Below are 24,159 nucleotides of genomic sequence, written 5' to 3' on the forward strand. Positions count from 1 at the left end.
TCCTAATACTGAAATCAGAGTGGTATGTAAGAATGTTTAGCGACTGAAATGCGGTTGCTAAACATTCATATTTTACCGTCTAGTTCAAGTAGGTGGTAACCCATTCACAAAGAGAAGGGGTCCCTAAGGAACTTCTTCCCAATTGTGAACGGTTGCTAAAATGTTTTTTAAAGAGCAAGCAATGGTCCCACAGACCACTGCCTACTTTGACATTTTCTATTTTAAATGCATCCTGTTTTTCTTTAAGGAATACGGGCTGCATTTAAACAAAAATTATTGCTTTACTTAGAAGCAATCACAGACATGATGGTCTGCTGACCCCAGCAGGTCACGATCCCCTGTGATTCCTAATGGGTCGCAAATTGCGGATAATTTGCAACTCACTAGGAATCGCTAAATGAAACTTTAGGAGTGTCATATATTAGGAATAGCGATTTCTTAGTTGCGATTCGCATAGAATCGCAAATAGGTTACCGCTATTCCTAATATTAATACATCTGGCCCATAGATTTTTAGGTATTACCAAAAATATATATGTTCAGGGAACATCCACGCATCTTGGGATTCTAAATTATTCACAGAAGTGTCTATCCCAAATCAGGAGCACCAGGAGTCGGAAACGGCATTTACAACGGTAGTGTTTAGGGCTCGGGTGGGGGATTGCGGTAGTTTTTAGGGCTCAAGGGGGATTAGGGTAGTTTTTATGGCTCAGGAGGGATCAGGGTAGTTTTTAAGGCTTTGGGGGGTCGAGGTACTTTTTAGAGCTCAGGGCGGGGTAGTTCGTAGGGCTCGGGTGGGGGGTGTTCTGGGTGTCATGTTTACCACACATAACCCTTTACCAGTCATGCCTTTACCATGAAATTGCGTGGTAATGGCATGCTTGGTAAAGGCATGCATTGCTCAGATGAATCTGTTGTTCAGGCAGCGTTGTAAAGGCACGCGTGGTTCAGTCATGCGTGCCTCTGTCATCCAACTGATGAACATGTGTGGTAAAGCACTGGATATAAGGGCATATTTGATAAGCTTCCATATTGCACAGTAGTCAAGGGAAACAGCATTGACCCCCAAGGTTTGACTGAGTATTAAACATTGAATCCAAGCTATGACCCGGTAGTCCTTAAAGTACCTCCTTACTTGGCCCTGCCTATTCTTGGCCTAATAAGCTACTACTATGGACAGGGAACATTTGACTATGTAAATATTTTAGACAAACCTATACCTTCACATCTTACATGAATAACCACACCTAAATAAAGCAGTAGATGATCAAAAGCTATACATCTGCCTAGAATTAACACATATGCCAAGGGGCTTAACCAAACGGGATTTGTTGAGGTACAAAAGAAAGTCTATGTCTAGCTAAATGTATTCATTACGAGCCTAGATACTTTAGATAATAGGGGTCTTCCATCTGCAAATGTTTCACCTTGCCTTTTATTATTCATCAAAGGACATTTTTGTTTTTTACTTCCGGCAAGTTTATTTTGTGTCTGACTAGTGCTTATCTGCTAGAATTAAGGGATTAATTATCCTGCTTGCTACAGCTATAAATCTGGATGCTATCAGCTGTCATTTCTAATTAAAGTACACCTTTAAAATATAATCAAAACACTAGCTAAAATATAATTTTTTTTAAATGCCCACCATCGCATATACTTGTCTTGTTTAAGAATGTGGATTTCGGCTATAGAAACTTCAACAATGAACAAAAGTACACATATGTACAATATTTTCTTTCGATTCAATGTAAATACAGCATTTAACAAAATATTGTTTAAAAAAATAATTACAATGTGACTATAAAAATAAACAATTGTTTTACTGATTTTGTGGAATTTTTGATTTAGCAATATTAGACTGTGTAAAACCTATGGGTAGAAGACAATCTGATACTATGTTGGGGACACCATTTTTATGTGGAAACTTAAATTTGAACATTTAGTTATACTCTATACAGAAATTTTAAATGTGACTATAACTTTCATTTAGGTTATCATAAAAATGAAACTTACTGTTCTATTGGAAACATCTACATCTGTGAAACAAACATGCTGCTACTCAGTTCATCTACTGATAATTGGGATATCTACAGTAAAAAAGATTTAAAATTAAAATATTTTCATCAGGTTATTGTTTGCTTTCTTTTCATTGCATCAGAATTGCTACACAAACAGTGTCATCAGAAATACAAAAATATGTGGTGTGGTTATTAAGATTACAGTTCACAAAACATTCTTTCACAATATTGTCAACAATAATGGTAATGCAAGTGGTACTTGAGGGGTAATCAATATGCATATCTATCCTCATATACAGTCATAAAATTGGTAAAAATAGATTGCTTGCAGATAACATACAGAGGAACAACTACAAATAAATGTACTTCTAACTGTAAAAAGAAAAATCCAGTCATCAGGGACACCATATTCCACCTACATCTACTTTAAACACCAACATTTTTTCCATCTAGACCTTTAAGTCTATTTTGTTTAAATTGAGTATTATAACAGCTAGAATGCACTGGGTTCTTAATACAACTATTACATGAATGTCCACGGCTGTAGCATGGTTGTCCTGATAACATAATAACAAGGAGTCATCTGGTAACCCTACAATTTCTAAGAAATGTTTATGTTGTACATGGGGTAAATGGCTGAATTTGTTGAGGACGGTAAAAGGTATAACTGCCCTGTAAGCTATAAAACCAGCACGATGACCAACCACAAAGGGTATGGGTAACCATGCCTGAAAAAGGAAGGTACAATTCTGGGATGGGATAGTGATTACAATATAAACAAGAAATATTACTATTAATATTAGTGTTAATATTAATATTGGAATATTTCAGAAGTGTACATTTGCATGGCACATTTCAGGAACATTTGCTTAGAAAAAGCAGCTAGCAGGAGGTAAACTGCCCTCAAAGGTCTTAGCACGTATCTCATTCATATTACTCAAGGGCTAAGGCGAATGTGCACATTCATTAAGCAATTTTGCAACAACCACTCTCAATAAAGGCATGAGCGGGTACATACAAATGCAATGCAAAGTGCCAGAGCAGCAATCTCTAGTAACTTTATTAAATAGGCTTTTTTTTTGTAAAAGTAAAATGTGGTGATTCTATGCTTTATTCGTAAAATACCACACAGGAGTTGAATGTATGCAGATTGACTTAGCAATACAATGAAATAGTGGCCCAAGTGTCAATCTTTTTCTCCTGGTGTTGGAATAGGTTGGACTTATGAAGATTTTGATGAATGGGACAATACAAACATACCAATTGTATCTCATGTGAAGACAAATTATTATTTGGAATGTTTCTGCTGTTAAAGATTGGCTTATATATATATATTTCAGATATGTTAGAGACATAAGAATAGCATCCACGCAGTGGCTGAGGAACAAACAGGCCTCTCATATATTCCTACGCTATAAATCTTACACAGTGCTATTTTGATTTCATTCTGATTTCTTTGGCTCTAAACCCTGGGTGCTCCTGAATAGGGTTAAATACCATCAAGGACCATGACTGTAAATTGCTCTGCAAAATATGGTGCTTCTTTGAGGGGGTTCGGTTAGATGCCTTTCAATATCTCCACTACTACTCATGCAATAAGACACCATGGTCGTCTACACTCTGCACCAAAAGGAATGTGTTGCATTATTATCAAGCCGGCGGGCAGTACCCTGCGGCCCATGCAACAACATTCACATCTTTTTCCTTCCAGTTTTAAAGATGTCTGATTACGTTAGAAAATAACAAAACTCTTGAATTATCTCTGAAGAAGTATAGTATTAGCATAGTCTAATGAATCAGAATAATAAAGGTTAATATATTTTAAATGTAAAGGAATATGTAGTTAGCTACATTCCCAATGGAGTTCTGCCAAGTACATAAGCAAACTCCTTCATACTGGATGCTGCATCAGCTAAGCAGATTATATAGGGACAAGAAAGTTGACGTTTCTATGCTCAACACAATCCAATGAATATATATATTTATATATATATATATATATATAAAGCTTTATCTTTTTTATAATTTATATAATAATCTAGACTTGTACATGTGAAATAAATCTATTGAAAGTGCCAAACCTGATTGGCTGTAGCTGTTGCAGCGAAGGGGACGCTGGTGGCAGGTGTTGTTGCTGCAGACACAGTGGTGGGCGGAGCACTATGCATCATGGGCACTTTCAGAAGGGTACCATGGAAGCGACATACAGGAGGGTGGAACATAATGGAACCATGGCAACATATGGTAGATTTGGGGCGTGGTAGGTATCACAGCAACAAGCCATGTGACATCACCATGAAGGATACACCAGGCGCAGCATGCAATCACAGTGCAAAGCAAGACAGCATTAAAAGAAAAAAAGAGAAAAGGGGAAAAGCCAATTATAATTAAAGAAATTAAAAAAACATTCTTAAACACTTAGTACATTTATAAGCACAAAATGATGCCTTTCTCTCTGATCCTAATTGTTCAGCACCATGGTGTAGACACTCGGATGACAGTTCTCACTGAAGGCATGATAAATCATTTTACTAGTTTCCTGAACTAGGTTAAGTGACGAATGTCCTGTGTGCTATCATGCAGTAGTTTCTATCTCATAAGATACATTTGAACCATTACAGCATAAGACCAGAAGGAGTCAGTTTGCCTTCAAATAACCGGTTTGGCCACAAATTACTTAGATGGAGTGTACAGACATAATAAGATTCAAGTCCCGTAGCAGTTCATATTCTTGTTCTCTTCTTCCACAAGGTTGTGATTTGTGAACCAAGGCTCTTGGAGGAGCCCTGATCAAGTTTGCTGTTCCTCCACACAACATGAAGAACTATGTTGGAAATTAAACTCACTTCCAAGTAAAGATGTGTTAAATCATATAGCTTATATTACACACACTACAAATCAAACACAATAGGCCAGAGTCATGGTTTTCTATGAATGAATAGGTGTGGCCTACTCCTAACTTACTCCTTTCTTTCTAGAAATAAGTCAAACCTAATAAATAAAAAAGGCTTTCTGAGTCATGCCAAATATGACAAATAACATATCTTCCTATTCAGCAGTTGAATTTGTATAAAGATACATTTTCAGAGATTTCCCAAATAGGAGGATGGTATTTCATTGTTTTTGGTTTTATACAGAGGTGAATCCAATCAAATGTTTACTCTTGCATTAAAACCATGTGCCTCATCTCAATGAGCCCAGGGACAAGTTTGTTATCTATAGGTTGATGGAGGATGAAATTCTTTTCCTGGAAAAGAGGACCATAGTTTCGGTGTCAGTTAATGGGAAAAACACAACGAGACCATGCATTTGTATTGAATGGACTAAAGTTTGAAATTGATCCTACTTTGCACTTAGAGTCACCAGTGGTATTACCAAAGGACGAGCTCTTTCTTATAACCGAATTACGGTGAGAATACCTATTAAGGTTTCAACTCTCTCGAGTAGATCCGGTTGGTGCTCAGACAGATTGGGATGTTGAGAGTTGGTAAAGTATTGTTTGGAGTTCCATGTTGTGACATCTACAGTGACAAAGAGCATAGAGGGAATGTGAGGAATGGTCCTGTTGCACTGACATGGTGCCCTTTGGTGATGGGCATAACGGTGTGATTGCATTCTTAAATCTCCATAGAGAGAAACAAGGAGGGGGAAATAGACTAAGTTTAAGGGCAATTTGAGTAATGCACTAAATGCATAAATTATGTTACTAAGACACAAAATGCAATTACACTTGGAAATGAACATCCATCACAGTGAGTTATTGAGCTTTGCATTTCACATAATGTAAAGGCCTAACAAAAATGTATGTGATTCACATCTTTGTTCCTACTGGAAAACATTTTGTCCACATGTTCTTCCACAAGAACTGGGAAATGAACTTGCACATGATTATGGTTTGCTTCTTCTTGCTATTAGCAAAGTGTGTTACCTCTTTGCTGGAGTAGATAATTTAAAATGCCTCAGCCTTCTCATTCATTGGGCCTTCCCATTAGCTTGCCCACTCAGTGGTAAATGCAACTTGTGAGAGAAAAGTCTCCTGATACTAATTCTGTGTGCTGTGTTTGGAAATGTATTCTCTCATGAGGCCTTTTGTGTAACAAAGCTGAATTTAGGTATTAAAATGCTCTATAAATCACGGACAAGGTCTGGGAGAGGTTAGGGAATTTGAGCAGATGGTGTAGAGTAGATTGCCCAAAGATGTTGCCAATCTTTTAGCTATATACCACTAACCCTTTTATTCCTGTCCATCCCTCCAACATCCACAGTTTCTTGACACATTTTAAATGATGTGTAGGTCCCAGGTACAAGAAGGATGAGCTGAATAAGCAAGTACAGAATGGTGAAGGCAGAACCAGAGTTGGAATAACAGTGCCAGAATGGGTAGTACCACCAATGCCAGTGCAAAGTGGTGGAGATGATCATGAAAATGGTAAAATATTAGATTACATCTTTCAATAGTATTACTTCTCATGGTGTTAGATGGCTAGAGATAAATAGATTGCTCAAATAACATGTTTACTAAACACACTGAACACATTCCGATTTAAGAATTGTTTGATAACTTAATAATTTATTTTGTGTAGGAGCCTCATTGTCCTGAAAAGTACACAGCAGCACTCCTGTAATAACTGATATTTGTATAGAGTCATCTATAACTTAAAGCATATTTGCTTGCAGACGCATTAGTTTCTCACCACAACAGTGTAACCAACAGTGAGGAACAATAGCTTGTAAACCCTCATGAATTTAAATCAAAGCAAACTTTAAGAGTGCAACGGCATTCTAACCAACAAAGGTACAACTTTATGCATTACCCATTTCAGAAGAATTATGCACATTTGGCAAGTGTCTTAAAATGCAGAACCTGACATTGACAAGGAGTACTTAAAAAACCAAGAGCCTACACCCAAGCAATACTGTTCTATTTTCATCAGGTGTCTACACTAGAATGTAAAGTTTGTTTTACACTCTTAAAATAACTTTAAATTCCAAGAAAGTGAACATCAAATCTTGGTAAGTTTAACAAGGAAAAGTTTTAGCAAAGGGCTTATATGAACCAGAATATATGGGCCTACAAGGTAGGAAGCTCCCTCAATGCCATGCAAAATAGGTTTCTGAAAAAGGTGTTAGGAATCGCATGAGAAATGTACAATTTGATCTTTTTTAAGGAGCTAGGTAAGATTCAGAGGAGAGAAAATGTTTCACTCTAGAACTAAGAAATAACCGTTAATGATGGTGAAGTACTAAAACCTGCATTACAAACTGGGCCAAAACCATAATCATATGGTCGAATTTTGTGAATGAACCAAACCTGCTATAGAGCGTTGCCCGTAGACCATGATAACCCACACTAACATCCCCCCCGAATTATTGTAAGAGAAATTTTAAGTGGGAAGTAATGATACTTTTATTTTTTTGTCAGTGGTATATGAGATCTGTCATAGTCATAGGATGTCGGTAGCAATTTTTAGGTGACAATGTGTAAATTCACGGAGCTATGCAAAGCTACTTCTCTTAATCTTATGGGGTCCAGATTCACTAGTTAACATTTACCAACTTAATAACTCAAGCCTTAAAAATCAATCATCCATCAAATTATTACTAATTGACATTTTTCAGTTGGGGCTATGATATGAGAGTGGGATAGTATTTTAGAGCATCAGTTGTGCATGTTCTAGTTGGCAATACAGAACAAACATCTTCCACCCTACAAGACTAGGATTCTCCAGCGACACTGTGCACACAAAGTGTAGTTTTGGTAGAATGCAGTTAATCCAAGCGAAACCTAGATTGTTTTCTTAATCAAGGATTCAGGGGGCTTAACAGGACAAAAGAATCTCTAGCCTCTATGCTCAGACATTACTCCTCTAGGTCTTCCTAGCTATTAATACTCGTTATGAAATTAAGAAGAGCACATTAATGCTGCAATCACACATTGTTAATGAAACTTAAAACGAAGCTTGATCCTACCTGGATGGGTTACTTTTACACCAATAAACTATCACAGTCCTGAAGGTTAATTTAAATAATTTAAATGGGAGAATATTAGATATATTCCCATTTACTTAAAGGAATGCCTGTGAATCTAGCTTAACGTGATAGGATTGACTGCCTTAGCAAAGTGAGGCTTATTATTGTTTAGTAAAGTAACAAAACCTTTATAAATACATAGACACTATTTTACTGCTGTTAATGTGTTTTTGCACTAATACATCTGTTGATAGGAAACAGCACAATTGATAGAGGCCTTTCCTTCTTTCCCCTTGGAAATATAATTATAGCGCATATTCTGGACAGAAAGTAAATGATCTTTCCATCCTTCAAAGGCAGTCATTAACATGACAGTACAGTAGACAATGCATTTTACTACTTCTAGGATATGAATTATGCTCTCTTGAATGCCGCTCTTTGGTAACAACACTGTTCAGAATATTAGCGGCAGCAAGTGGGTGTTTGTTCAACCTTTTACAGGCATTTTTGATAGAGTAAAGTAAGGAATGTTTCTACTGCTCTTAGTGCTTTGCAATATGCACACCCCATTACCACCCTTTTGGTTGAAGGTACCATTTTCCCAGAGATTTCCTCCTCATCAAACAATTATTTCTCATTGCGTTGCAGCAGTCAGGTCCTTCTTATGTAGGCATTGTTCTGCTGATTTAATACCATCAGTGATGTAGGAGTACTCAACTGGAGGAAGAGCGAGGCTACAGCATGGTTTACTAAACAGGAAAGTACAGAAGGTATGCTCATGAAAAAATTGTTCAAGGTGAATAAAACAAATGTAATTGATTTCAAAGCCCCATTTTCTTTTGGCAGACAGAAACTGGCTGGTGCCCTCTCTTCGCAACGAGGATTGTACAGTTAATACTGCATGTCGCATTGCATTTGCTCAGACCGAAACCACTTGAAAATTTTAATATAATTGAACATAGACATAAAGTGCTTTGATGATGTCATTAAATTCTAAAAGGCAGAATTTCTAAACGATATGAACATTTTAAAGGAATTTCTGTCCACTCACAGAATTTCACATAAATCTGCAACAAGTGTGACTTTTATTTCACTGTAGTAGGTCCTTGAAGCACAACCTTGTTATATAAATAGTGCTAAGGTTCCTATGGTGTTGAGTGTCAAGTGCTAAGCATGCTATCAGGGATGTTGGCAAATACCATTAGCTTTTCTTTGCATGCCTCTTGTCAGTGTGTTCTGGGGTGCAAACATTCACATTGGTAAGAAATAGGGATAGGTGCATCTCTGTTCGTAGTGCCACATTTTTTGGTAAGCTCTAAATCACTTTTGTCATTTCTTCTCTGTACAGATACTTGTGCATGGTGTAGGAGCCCAGGAGGTGGACAACAATGTCCACTTGCCTTCCCCATTTGGTACACTGGCAGCAGGTCACATGCTGCTCAACTGGCTACTGGGTCTTCTGCAGCATATGCAGTTTGTGAACCTCAGATGCAATCATCTCTAAGGAAAAAACGCTTCCATCATCTCCTCTATTAGTTGAAATTCTAGGGTTTCAAAAATTAAAAGGCAATGAATAGGTTGTTATGGGTCCATGTGTTGTATAAGCCGCTGCCTTCAACAGCTTTGGCATGGTCAAGCAGAATGGGATATGACAGCCTCCGCTCTGCAATGGAAAACACATCAGGATGGTGTAGTGCTGAAGTTTGTCAATAACAACTGATAGAAGAAACTGGATACAGCATCACATTCCTCAAGCTATTTCCATTTTCAAGAAGACAGGCATGATGCACTGCAGAGTGCACCCTTACCTGGGGAGAGGTCACTTAAACCACTAATCTTTCCAGTTAAACTGATTCTTGGCTAAACCTAAAGCAAGGGTACAGATTGCCACTTCTTATCCCACAACACATTCTACCTGAATTCACACATAGCTTCACATTAACCAAAACTGAGTGCACACTGAAAATGCTGCTTGGCTGCCTTTGGTGATTTTTCATACAATTTTGAGTGTAAATGAATTTCAAGTTACATTTCCGGAGAAAACCAGCACAAGGTCTAGTGGAGTAGGGTATCCCTACTCTGCCTCGTAAATATTTTTTTTAAATTAAACTCAGAATAGGGGAATCAGTCCTGTAATGGCTGCCTGCAACATTTTTCTCATGTTGCAGGCAGCCAATCAGAGTGTTCACTCCCACAGGAGCCTGACTGCCTCCATATATTTTTTTGAAGTAAACTCAGGACAAGGGTATAAGTCCCCAACTTCCCTAATGGCTGCCTGCAACATTTTTCTCATGTCAAGATGTATAGCTGAGCAGCACTTTTCACATTTCCATCAATGTGGGTGGAGGCATGATGTGTTTATATGGAGAGAGAGGGAGATACATGCACATACACCACACACACACACACACACAGGTATATATTTGTAGTAACACGTCTCAACAAAAGCTTGCACCATTGTCCTGGGGTGTCTAGTGGGCACATTTTGAGATTGACTGTGCAGCTTACTGACAAACATCCTTGATGTGTCATTTAACATAAACACATCATGCCTCCACTCACATCGAGGGAAATGGGAAACGCACTGCTCAACTATATATCTTGAACAAGAAAAATGTGTGTCTGCATGTATGTATTACTTTCCTAGTAGACCAATTTGTTCATTAGATCACACTAATATGTTACCAAAAATGATGTTACATTGCTTGGAACAAAAACATCTTTCTATTTGAGGATACCCTGTATTGCCAGAACTCCGGACCAGCTATGGGCACGTGCTTGCTTTGCAAATCTTTTCCTAGGCTGGTGGGAGGAGCAGGTAGTATGGACAGATGCCCATGAAATGTATACCAAGGATATTCCCATCTGGATGTAAATGTAAATGTAAAATGTGATACTTGTATAGCGCACTACTCACCCGCAAGGGTCTCAAGGCGCTTGTATGAATACCGCTGTGGAAGGATGTACGATGTTACAACGCGAGTTTTTACAACGCGTACCGTTACATCGCGGTCGTTACAACGACTGCGATGTTACCACGCCATGCCTTTACAACGCAAGTCTTTACATCGACTTGCACTAGATGGCGTGCTAACATTAGAAAAGCGTAATTTACTATTCCAACTCCAGTCCACTTAACGGTAGGGAAAGTGTTGGGATAGTAAACTACACTATTTGTAATGTTAGCACGCCATCTAGCGCAAGTCGATGTAAAGACATGGCAACATGCAGTCGTTGTACTAACCGCGATGTTAAGGATGTTCCACGCTGTGGAACCCATCCTGGCTTTCCCTGTGAGGCGTCCACTCCTGGGCACCCCCAAGGTGGAGGCCAGGCATCCTTAGCATTGTGGGGGCCGTTGTGGAGATTAAGCAAGCTATTGCCCAGAGTTGCAGAGTGGGATTCCATGATTGGAATAGGCACCGAGAATTATCAGGTCCGTGGAATTTATGAGCCCAAGACCCGCCGAGGCGGGGAATTGAACCCTGGTCCCGGGCTAGACCTCTGCATCAGGGTCTGCCGCTCTAATCATTGAGCCACACTTCTCAGGTACATCGATGATGGTAATAGTGTTCTACATGCTCGCAGTCATCAACTAAACAAACTCAAATGGAGTATCCCCTATGGGCGCGCCATAATTGCAGTACTGATAGGAATTTTGAAAAGGAACAAAGTAACTAGTTGCAAAAATTCGCAAAATGGAGCTACCCTCACAAAATCCTAGCTGAGCCCAAGCAAAAGATACAGTGTAAAAAGCCACAGGATGTTCTCTTTAATGAAACTTCCAAAAACCCAAAGAAGAAGAACCACCTAGACTCAACACTACATATAATAAAAAATCTTGCAGATTAAGGAATATTTTGAAAAAGCATTGGGTCTTAGTGACAGCCGACCCAGAGATAGGCAGAGACATAGGATAGTTTCCATTAATGACCTATTGAAAACCAAGGGCCATCAAAGATATGTTTGTACACAGCCATCTTGAGCCAAATAATTCATCCACATGGCTCAATGAAGGAGGGGTCTTCTTTAAATGTGGCTCCTGCAAGACATGTAAACATAGTACAAATTGCAAATAGTACACCCTTCCTACTAGAAAAGTGAAAACAAATTGCAAAATTCATTACGTATACCTCTGATTTTGCAGTTTATGTCCTAGAGTGTCCGTGTGGATTGATGTACGTTGGCAGCACTAAGCTACTACTCAAAAAGAGAATTCAGGAGCACTTACTTGCAATCAAAAATATCAAACATAACTAAACAGTGGCAAGACATTTTTACTACAAACATAATGGTAACAACGAACAGTTACGTTTCTTTGGTGTTGATAGGATCACAAAACTCATCTGACGGGGTGATCAAGAAAAACAATTAAACATTTTGGAATCACGCTACATCATTGAAATGGACACCAAAACACCAAATTGTTTAAACAGTGATGAGGAGTTGGGGTACATGAACTCAGGATTCCAGTTTGCTATATATACGGTTTAACTCAGGTGACTCCAGTATAGATCTTCTCCCTATTTCTTCTTTGTAATTTTATCTCATCTGATGGGTCATTCCTTTTGAATTTGAAATATTTTCTCCTAAAACCCTTTATCCATATCTTTGTATTTTATTGTACTCATGTACTATATTATGTCCTTTTATTTTTAGTAACATAACAAACGGTTAGGTAAGACTAGTGTATTAGGATTTTAGGCCTTTCACCTTTAAGTGATGACCCCATTTGTATATAGAGAATAATTCTGATGACAATTTTATTCAGCACTGGCACAACAATTATTTGTCGGTTAGATGGGACCCGATGTGAAGAACCCTGAGTAGGCACAATTATTCATATATTGATGGTCCATAGGTATGATCCTTTTGGACTTTCCAGGAGTGAATTAATTCCTTGATAAGTCATTTAGCACAAACACATCATGCCTCCACCCACACTGAGGAAAATGCTGCTCAAATATTTATCTTGGAACCACATGAAATTCATACTATAAAAAAGACAACACCTATGGACACCCTCCCTTCGACAATGTTTGCAATGAGGCTAACTTATGTAAAGGACATTGTGGACTGTATGCCTTTGTCCCAAATCTCCTCCCAATATGCATAATTAATTGTCTGTACATTTAAAAAAAATTGATAGGCATATGTACACCACTGGTCTTTTGAGTACATCATATTTTTAGGTTAAACAGAGCTAGGCTTTTGTTGAAAGGGATGTCCTCTGGTGCTGGGAACTATTCTGCACTTCCCACATGGACATTTCCATCTATTCATCCATATCACGTAAATCACTGCAGGAACTTTAAAACAGGTTTAGAACTGTAAGTAGACAGAGCAGACGAAATGTTTCTTTTCCCTGTTCCTCCTCTGTGGTGTAAGATTATGCCAATTAGAAGGGAACTAGCTAAGCAGGCAGAAATAAAGAACACAGGGAAACCAACAAAACCTTAAGGTTTGGAAAATCTCCTTAAGACATGTCATTCTGTAACTACACTCCTATTTCGAAAAACAATTTTCTCAGTTGCTGGTGGGCATATGAGTTATTTACCTCCATTAAATTTCTTTACATTCAGAGGCATTCTAAAGTGTCCTTTCACAATTTCCTCACATTTTCTAAGTACCTCATATGGAAGTTTGTTCACATTGGATGGTTACTATCTTGCATATTTCATCTTCAAACTAATTCTACCCACTCTACTGAAATTTTGCCTAGTGATGTAACAAAAAGTATGTTGGAAATATCTAGGGTAAAGTGAGTTTGAAAAGCTGGTGTGGTTTATCATTAGTGCTAAATGTCTAGCATCCCTGTCTCTAAAGGCAAGACTGAATTAACACTTGTAGACTCTGCCTATCTTCTCAGAGTGACCAGTATTTTCACCATTCGCCAGATTTGTCTCTATTGGTAAATCGCAGGCACTGAACTGTCTCTTGAAAACCCTCAATCAGAGGAGCAGCTGAGACAACATGATAGCTAGTGCGGCCATTCCAGCATGCACAAATCTGATTTTTTGGAAGCAGTCTTCCTGTCATCATACAAAGACTTTCCTTCACATGTCCTTCTATCACTTGTGTAGGCTATGGTAATATCAATCCTGTTTCAACAGATTCCCACATTCATCTTCTGCCTCATCTTAAGCATCCCTCAAAAAGAATCGTTTCATCATCACCGATCATCTATTATGCACTATGCCCTTAATTCCCATGGCTCATACTGATCTGTAACTGAAACTGTGTACACAGAGTCTAGAGCCTGACTGAGCCTGAGTGTTCCTGATATTATCTTATATTGGAATACTCATTAACCTCTTCAAGCAAACACCTGAGAACAGGAACAGAAGGATTTGTTGCTTCAAAGTCTCTAGGTTTGCTTATCAGATGGTTTTTGGCTGCACCCACTATCCCTCCATTCAAACACACACACCAGTGTCTCCCTCAGCAGAGCCAATACAACCAGCTAATGCTTAATTAACATGACTAAAAGCAAAGTGCTGCTAAACAGGAGGTGTGCCCAACACCTACTGCTGCATTACTTCAACTGCAATCATACGTATACAAATTCAACAAAAACAGATCTGGACACAGTGATGCTCTTAATGAGTTCAGAACCTGGACTGCTGGAGTATCCTGTGCAAGCTGCTGGTGCCACAACAAGCAGCCCATTTACCACACTGCAACATCAGAACCAAAATGGGAGACTAATAGTCATTGACTTTTTGCTCATAGTTTTTGAACCCGTTTGGTATTATCTTTCTAATTTTCCTCCGTTTCTTTTCTTTGCTTACACATCTTCTTAACTGTATATTCCTATCACAGTACACCCAGTAAAAACAAGTCTTGTCACATCCTCCACAGGGTAGCTGAGCATCCACAATTTAACATGTGTCCTTCATCATGTAACAAACATAGACGTCTGACCTGATTGCCCAGTTCTGTTGGCTTCTTTACCTTGATGCATGCTGACCAGTCGCAAATAATTGCCGCAGGGCATGGTCTTCCCAACAGACGATTTGGGATTTGGAATGTGAATGTTTAACTCTCTTTTTAAGCTAGTGTATGCCTTCTTTATGCAGTCTGTTGCCCAGTGACAGCATTACGTCTCCATGAGAGCTGCTCATTTCGCAAAGTTTATCCTCTGTTCAGTGTTCAAGAGCTGCACACTAAGGCAGCAATGTATTACAGAGGCATAAAAATCAACAAAGGACATCGTCTTAGATGCCTACCAGTTCCTGATAACAAAAGCGTGAATTAACAGATGTTAGCAGTCGCAGGCTGTGGTCGAGAATGACTCCAGAAGCTTTAGGTAAATTCAAGAGTTTATTTCTAAAATACTCGCCCACGACAGGCAGTGACCGGAAGGCTTGGATCCCAGAATGAACTGACTTGGTTCACTGGAATCATCGCCAGCTGCTCTGCTTGCCAGCACGGCCCATTACCTACAATAACAATGGTTTCAGACAACCACAAGGTTGCGAGCAGTAGAGGTGCAGCTTGAGCGTGGAACATATGGCACAAGCTACACCAACATAACAATCAAATACACTTCATCACCTTCTCCCAAAAAAGAAAAAGGAAAAAAGCAAAACTATGAAAGCAATAAAAATCCTGAAAGCAAGAACAAGGCACGTGACGCCAACGGCAACTTGGGGAGGAGGACGACTCCGGGGATCACAGACTAGGGTGCGAGGGAGAAAACTCTCCGCAGACTGGTGCCGAGAAATGACGTATAGTGACACTGCATGGTGGGGCCCGACCAGAACCGAGGGATACATGTACAGCTTGAGCCAACACGAGGTGCGCATCTGAACGATGCCGGGGGCTCGGCCAGACTGGTCTCCCCCCAGGGAGGAACAACAAAGGACCGGGGCAGCATGAACTAACTTTGAGACGTAACGCTCCATGGTTGCATGATTGTCTTTAAGGAAGGGGTAGACTACGGCACCATTCGGACTTCTCTACCCCCCCACACGTAAGTACTGTTTAATGGGATTGAAGCACTATGCTATGTTGGGGTGGGGGGTAGTTGGGGATCCATCTCGCAGGGAGGGGGGTGGTAGTGGGGGGCTGTTTTTTAATTTTGGTTTTTCATGTTATTTATTTTTCTTTGTTGGTTAATCACCTTACCTTACACATGCAAGTACACACATAGAGGACGTGGTCGTTCCCGCGAATGCTGCGGGGTATGCTTGGCACACCACAAGATATGACCATAAACTATGTCATTATCCACACACTCCATAAACACCACCATAGAGGCCACATGCTCACAACTAAATAGCAAACATGCTTCGGGCGCCCCCTTGTCCTTGATATCCTGGAATGTGAATGGCCTGGGTAACAAGATAAAGAGAGGGCTAGTGTTACAACACCTCAAGAGACACGCCCCGTCAGTCACCCTCCTACAAGAAACTCACCTGGTGGGTACGGCCATCAGAGCACTCGACAGATGGGGTTTCAAAATGGTGACGCACTCCGAATTTACATCTGGTTCTAGAGGGGTCAGGATTTTGATCCGAAAAAGCTGCCCCTTGCAGGTGACCGGGACATGGACAGATGACCAGGGACGTTTTGCAGCGGTCTCTTGTCAATGGGAGGGGCGTGTATTTAATTTTGTCACAGTATACATCCCTCCAGCGCTACACACACTTGCCTTCCCAGCTTTGGGTGGGTTTCTGTTGGGCCTACCCCCCGGGGAACTCATAATAGGGGGCGATTTTAACACTACAATGAACACCTAATGGGATAGGCATCCTTCAAGAGGTCAGAGACCGGTTTCATCGCCTCTACAAGACTTTACAGACGCACTGGGACTGTTGGATGTTTGGCGCATGCGAAACCGCACAGAACATCAATATACGTATCACTCACTTCCCCTACGGGCATTGATAGAATACAGGAGGTCAAACACCTCCCAAGAGGCATATCTGATCATTCGCCAATACTGTTAACATACACATCACTCCTCATGGGAAGAAGACGTATTTTCCCCATCCACCCGGGGTATCTTAAAGTCCCTAGCATAAGAAAAGCCTTACATAAGACTTCGGAACATTACTTTCAGGACAACACGCAGTCAGTGACCTCACCAATTGTTCTCTGGGAAGCCTACAAGACGGTTATGCGAGGACAGGCCATCTCAGTGATCTCGGCCCTCAAACAAGACATGACACAAAAGGTATTAGAGCTAGAAGAGGCGGTTGACCGGGCAGAGGGCGAACATGCCAGAGACTCTAACGACACAAATACCCACGCACTCCACCTCGCTAAACAAGCCTACAGAGACCACGTATGGGAGGCGGCCAGGGCACGCATGGCGAAAACACAACACACAATTTATGAAGTAGGGGATAAAGCAGGAAAATTGCTGGCATGGCTAGATAAAAAAGAGAGAGCCAGCCGATGGGTGGCGCAGCTGAGATTGCCCACTGGGGAGACGGCGACGGACCCTAATGACATTGTCGCGGGTTTTGCAAAAGTGTACACGCCTGTAGCGACGACAACTATGGAGAAGACTTACAACTTCCAAGACTGACACCACAAGACGTACAACTACTAGAGGCTGACCTCACGACAGAGGAGGTTGCTGCAGCCGTTAAGGGCCTCCAGTCAAGGAAGGCAGTAGGGCAAAATGGTGTCCCAGTAGAGCTGTTCAAACGGGAGTAGGCTACGGTGGTGCTACATTTACTTAGAATGTATCAAGCCAGTTTAAAAGAGGGGGTATTGCCACGTGACAAATGGTGGCAACACTGATAACGATACTGAAACCGGGCAAACCCCCCCAGGAGTGTACCTCCTACCGACCGATTTCTCTCCTGAATGCGGAAGCGAAAATATTGGCAAAGGGTCTAGCGGCAAGACTGCAGCCCCACTTAGCAACACTCATACACTCAGACCAATTCGGCTTCATGCCCGGTAGGAACACGGCGATGAATCTTAGACGACTGCACGCCATATTGGCTAGTGGGCCCTCTATCCAGGAGGATGCTGCCATCCTCTCCCTAGATGCCAATATGGCCTTTGACAGAGTGGAATGGCAGTTTCTTTTTGCGGTACTCAGACACCTTGGTTTCGGGCCTAAATTCTGTGCTTGGATACAGCTACTCTATACAAGGCCATTAGCACAGGTGGCGGTTAATGGGAGATTTTCAGGGGACTTTGTGCTGGGACGGGGGACTAGACAGGGCTGCCCTCTCTCCCCACTACTGTTTGCCCTAGTATTAGAGCCCCTAGCAGTGTGGATATGGAGAGACCCCGTGATAAAAGGACTGAAGTGGACAGAAGGATGGGAAGACCGTATCTCTCTGTACGCAGACGATATATTACTATACATGACACAACCGGGACGGTCCATTAATGCCTACTCGACATTTGCGAATCCTATGGTAGGGTCTCCGGCTATTCAATCAACTGAGTGAAATCAGTGCTCTATATTCTAAAAGGCCCTCCACCACGATTGCCCAGAGGAGTGACGTTACAGATCGCCGAGGATGGTTTTAAATATCTCGCTATCAGCATTACGCCTAGTCCTGAGCAATTCATTGAGCGAAATCTGCTTCCGCCCCTGAGGAGGCTACGGAGCGATGTCAAAAGCTGGCATTCCCTCCCATTGACGCTACTGGGGAGGGCCGCGTTATTTAAAATGATGGCTCTCCCTCGGTTCTTATATGCACTGCAAAATACACCCATTCCGGTCCCGAACTCCTATTTTAAGTCCATTGAGGCGGAGGTGGGCCACCTCCTATGGGAAGGTAAGCCGCACCGTATAGCTCTGTGCAAGCTTATGCGGAGCTGGTATGATGGCGGAATCGCCCTGCCCAACGTCGATTATACTATTGGACCTCTCAGCTCATTGTAATTAATCAATGGCTACACGCCCCACAGGATGAACCAGCTTTACGCATGCACAGGCACATTTTGGGTACGGATGGAATTCTTAGCGCCCTATAGGATAAATCCCAAAAAAACAAACTGGTCGGCCCCACGGCTCACACCGTACAAATATGGTACACAGCGCAACGAGCACTGGTATGGAAAGGGTGATCACTCAACATATGCCACTGTAGGATTCCCCCAGGTTTGGCAGGCTTCGTATGAGTAAAGGATTCGCGAGATGGGACCTCATAGGCATCTCCAGGGTCGGCGACCTATGGAAAAAGGGCGAGGTGGTCCCTTTCGTGCAGCTGCAGGCGACATACCAACTGGCGAGGACAGAACAGTATCGGTTCATGCAAATACAGCATGCACTGACGAAGGCCATACCTAAGGTAACTGACTTACCTGAGTCCTCCCCACTTGAGGATTATTTGCTGACGGACCAACTAACCAAAAAGGCTATTTCATTAACATATCGGAAGCTGGTTAACAACCAGAAGGATCCCACAACTAACCTAAAGGAGAAATGGGGGAAATGGACAAACAGGGCTGGCAGGAGGCATTGGCGTCCCTGCGGGAAATGGCGACCCCATCCAGATTAAAGCTTGTGCAACTTAAAATACTGCACAGAACATACTAAACAAGACCCACACTACATAAAATAAGGATGGCGGATACACCGCTCTGCTTGAGGGGTTGTGGTCTCCAGGGTACTTTCTATCACACCATATGGGAATGTCCCTGCACTACTCAATACTGGAGGGCGGTTATGGCCACGATCTCCCAGGTATCTGGGTACGACATCCCCCCCGAACCACGGAGATGCCTGCTTAATGTGTGGGAACCCACAGATCTTAACCATGCAGAGCAAACCTGGGTAACCCTTGGTTTCATACTTGCAAAGAGGAATATTGCGTGACATTGGGGGGCGCCGTCGATCCCCTCTAACCAGCAGTGGTGTTGCGACCTAGACGGTGCCATGGTCGCGGAAAGGGCGGTCTTTATTAATAGGGCCTGCCCCCGAAAATGGCAGCGTGTCTGGGGAAAGTGGAACACATTTAGGGGCAACATTTGTGCCCCCGCCCCCCCGAGGACTCAGATCCGGACTTGAGTGACTAAAAATCTGGTAATGTGTTCATCATGAGACACCATCTCTGTAGGGGGGGGGGGAATTGCAAACTTATAAGTTGGTGTGATGGATTTAATGATCGATTTGATACATGTACTATGCATAATGGTGTTGCCTTGAGTGTTATGTCAACACAACTGTACTTGTCATAATAGTGACCGACTTGACTCGATGTGTACTTTTTCAATACAAATGTTCCAAAAATAAAAAGAAAAGAACAAGGCACGTAACACATTACATTATGTAATCTTTTAATATAGTAGGTCTCCTAACAACACAGGAAGTTGTGCAACTTGCATTGTGTTGAACATATGGACCCTGGAGAACATTGTTTCTGCTTGAACCTGGTGACCAGGTATAGCTTCCCTGGAGTCCTTACCATACTGAACCCAATGTGTCCAATCTAAAACAGACCAAGAACCTTTCCTGCAGTTAACAATACTCTACCTTGTTGGGAATATATTGCCCCGCAAAATCCAGGCCTAATTTGTCCCAAGCTGTTTCAGGGTACGAACGGGGTGCAAGGGCATCTTGCATCTTCCAATGTTTATCAAAGAGAAGACACTTCGGGCATTGGCCAACCATTTGTTTAACCTGGCTATCTAAAGCAGGCCACCAGTAATGTTTTTTGATGCGCATACAAGTCTTGGTAGTCCCCAAATGCCCTTTATGCACTTTGGAAATTATGGACTCATGTAACCTGAAAGGAGGTACGTGTAAATCCACTCTTAAAACCAAATCGTTGACCAAAGACAGTTCCCCTGCCACCGGAGCATAGGTCGTCAAATCACCCTGCAAACATCTGCTTTCTGGCCAACCCTGGATTAGGTAGACACTTCCTTGCTTCAGGCTTATCCTCTTGAAATGCATTCATCCAATCCTCATTCGTGAAAGTGGACTCGCCATCCAGACAGGCTTGAACTGCATCAATGTAAGCAACTCACATCATCATCATTCATTCGATTTCGCCATCTGGTTCCGGCAAAAGCATACGAGAAAGGCAATCCACCCGAAAATCTTTCCCTACTGCCACATTGCTTATGTTAAACGTGTATTCATGTTGCTTTGAGACCAAATGTGTAAGTCTTGCAGGTACATTATTATGAATCCCGCCTGTGAAAATATGGGCCTAGGGCTTATAATCAGTATCGGTGATGATGTGACCAATGTAATCCTATTCCTTGGTGGCAAACTTGCATTTGTCCTTTCTGACAGTCATACCTCTGTGGGTGAGAATGAATAAGACTTGGCCCAAGGTTTCTCCAAAGACCAGAATATCACCCTGGTATGCTCGCACCCCTTTGTAGCATGACGATGGGCTCCTCTGCAAATTGTTTCTCCAAACTTTCAATTGCCTCCATATATACATTACAAATATCACCAGTCGGAGCTCGAGGAGCAGCGATTGGTGGTAAATTGTCAAATATTTGCTATGCAGTAAGCTCCAAACTGCCAAATAGAAGTGCAAATTTCCTCTGCGGGCTGAAACCACCAGCATCTACAGAAATAAGATGATTCTTTCAAAAGGTGAAACTACTGAGCCCACATGATGGTGGTTTTCCCCAGATGAGCCAAGAAGGGGGTGGCGGAGTTATTTGCTGAAGGGTGGCCATAACGACTAAAGTGCAAAATGGAACAAGAGAAAAATTTGAAACAAGTAAATAAGCAGGAGAAAGCATAGGGTAATTGGAGCAGCTGAAATGCACAAACAGACAGCTAAAGTGGAATCTCCTTAAAACCTTCTTGTTGTTTTAAAAAAAATATATTTAAAAAAATAAAATACCTTGAATTGCTAAAAGGTACCATGGAAGAGTGGCCTAATGTAAAATTCTGTGATGCAGAAGAGGGGAAGCTCAGGAGAACATTAACCCAAATACAATAAGCACATTGCTGCTGGTTTGTATATATTTACTCATAGAAAGCCTAATCCCATATAGACGCTGTTTGTAACATCACAAGCAACAGCGTACAGCAGAGAGTGAAGAGTAGGCCCCTTGCAGCAGAGCAGGGCCATTACCCGGAAACGTAGCACCAGGGAAGCGTGACGGTGCTTGCGCTGATAAGATGACCCTCGCAGCAGGGTTGTTGCCAGGCAACACAGCACTGGGGCAGTGTGATGGCACTGGGACACACTCGTGTTAGAGAGGTTTAACAGGCCTTAAAATGCCTGAAAAGTGCTCCGAAGCGTCTGCATGGCGTCCCGCTCAATCACACGTTGAAGCGCCGATTGGTGAATGAGCAAAATGCAGAAAATGAGGTGCCGCTCAGTATTGGTGGGCGAGAACAAGCAGTCGCAAAATTGAAGTAGAGAATACATCCAGAAGCTATAGGTAAATTCAAGAGTTTATTTCCAAAGTACTCGCCTGTGGGGTTGGGGCCCTAGGCCCTCATGCTGGGAATCACAGACACAGGACACATGGTTGGGTAGTGGGTTAACTGGCCACGAGCACGTGCGCTCGGCCCTTTTATTAGCCTAGTCACCTGACCCAGTGACGTAGGTGGTGGGTGGGTGTAAAGTGTATGACTTACACATGTGAACACTAGAACGTGTCCATGCTAGGACACTACATTCCTCCCAATTTTTAATAACAAAAAAACCCAGAGTCAATGTCCAACCTAGGGGAGAAAGAAATATATATACAGATGTAATACAGTGACTAAACTTCTGCAGAGTCGCTCACGCTTCAGCAGCCTGGAGTCACAGACGATGTTCTTCCTGTCGCGGACGATGTTCTTCCTGTCGCGGATGATCACCAGTTCACTGTGGCACCAGTCATGGGTGCTCGATGGAGTTAGTCTGTTTGACGGCTCTACCTTGAAGTTGTTCTCACAGTCTTTTCTACGCTTTACTTTCTTGGCGACAAACGCAGTTGTTGAGTTCTTTTGGTTCAGCGCTAGATATTGCCTTTCATCTTTTAGTCCAGTCCTTTTCCTTATCTGTGGCGTGTGTTCTGTTTTGCAGAAAGACGGGTCATTCGCAAGACACCCCTCTCACCAGGATGCCCCTCTCACATGTGTTCCCCTGCCACGGGATATCCTTGAGGCCCTCTTCATCAGATCTGGCCTGGGTTAAGTGTCCTGTATCGTGTTACTCCCATGCCGATAAGTGCGGGTGCGGAGGAGACGACAGGTCTCACCTCAGATTCCGCAGTCAGACCTGGAGGGTGGCTGTTGGCTCCTGTCTTTAGCACGCGAAGTCTTCATCCTCCTGAGACCTTTGCTGAAGGGCGGCTGATGACCATCTCTCGTCGCGGGGATACTCTCTCTCACCGGCATCCCTGAGGCCTTTGCCCCTGAGTCACCACGGCTGGCATTGACCAGTGTCCGTGTAACCCCAAAGGTGGGTGTTTCGAATGGTCCGGCCTGCTCACCTCTGCAGATCCCAGGTGTGCTGAAAGCATCATCAAACAGATTGTCTTTTCTCCGTGCCACGGGTGTTCTTCAGGACTTGCACTCCGTGTTCTGATGCTTGTCACCTTCCTTGTCTTTGAGGTGTGAGTAGTCTTGCCACACTCTTCTCTCTTTCCTCTATTTCTCTCTCCGTGAGGGTGTCATGTCACTCTGACTTCTTCTCCTTCTTCTTGCAGTGGCAACCGTGCCACTCAGATCTTTCTTTCCCCTTTTCCTTTAAGTGGCAGACGTGCCACTCTGATGTCATCTTCCTTCGTAGTGGCGGACGTGCCACTCTGGTATCTTCATCTCTTCGCTTCACGACCTACTCAGGACCGTTTCTGTTCTCCTCTTATCCGGCCAGGCTTCTCCATGCAGCGCGCGCACTCTGCACGTGTTCCCCCTGGTCTTGTCCTCGTCCGAGAACACTCTCTTCATCTTCCTCAGCATTCCGAGTTAGGGTTGTGACCTTCTCTTCATCTTCTCCTTTTCACCAGTTACTTTGGTTGAAGTTCGTGGGGCCATGCTCATGGTCCACTTCGTTCTTCTCCCTTTCACCAGTTACTTTGGTTCTTCTTGAGCTTCTTGGACCACTTGACGGTCCGCGCTGCCGATCACTGGCAGGATATCTTCGGTCTTGTCATCAGACCTCTTGCTTTGTAGCTTCATTGACCCGTGCGTCGGTCACCTCCTTGTGCAACTCCTGGCGAGTCGGCTTCTGCGGTGCGACCATTTGGCTGGTCGGCTTGACCTTTGTGGTGCGACCATTTGGCTG

At 42.4% G+C, this 24,159-nt stretch overlaps 1 protein-coding gene across 7 annotated transcripts in view; it reads right to left on the reverse strand.

Moving 5' to 3' along the window:
* LOC146829259 (muscleblind-like protein 3) overlaps nt 1-24,159 on the reverse strand; it is a 504,035-nt gene that overhangs the window by 13,321 nt on the left and 466,555 nt on the right. For 4 of the 7 annotated variants that reach the window (XM_085607894.1, XM_085607895.1, XM_085607896.1 and 1 more), the window contains exons 7-8: nt 4,099-4,193; nt 2,013-2,086 (exon numbers count right to left, since the gene is read on the reverse strand). In XM_085607894.1, coding sequence (XP_085464020.1) covers nt 2,030-2,086; nt 4,099-4,193 — 152 coding nt within the window. In that variant the 3' untranslated portion in view covers nt 2,013-2,029. The remainder of the gene's footprint in view (nt 1-2,012; nt 2,087-4,098; nt 4,194-24,159) is intronic. The other 3 variants (XR_014962213.1, XR_014962212.1, XR_014962214.1) reach the window with 1 other exon arrangement.

The sequence above is a fragment of the Triturus cristatus genome, chromosome 5_2 (genome assembly GCF_964204655.1).
Source record: "Triturus cristatus chromosome 5_2, aTriCri1.1, whole genome shotgun sequence".
In the NCBI taxonomy this organism is placed as follows: Eukaryota; Metazoa; Chordata; class Amphibia; order Caudata; family Salamandridae; genus Triturus; species Triturus cristatus.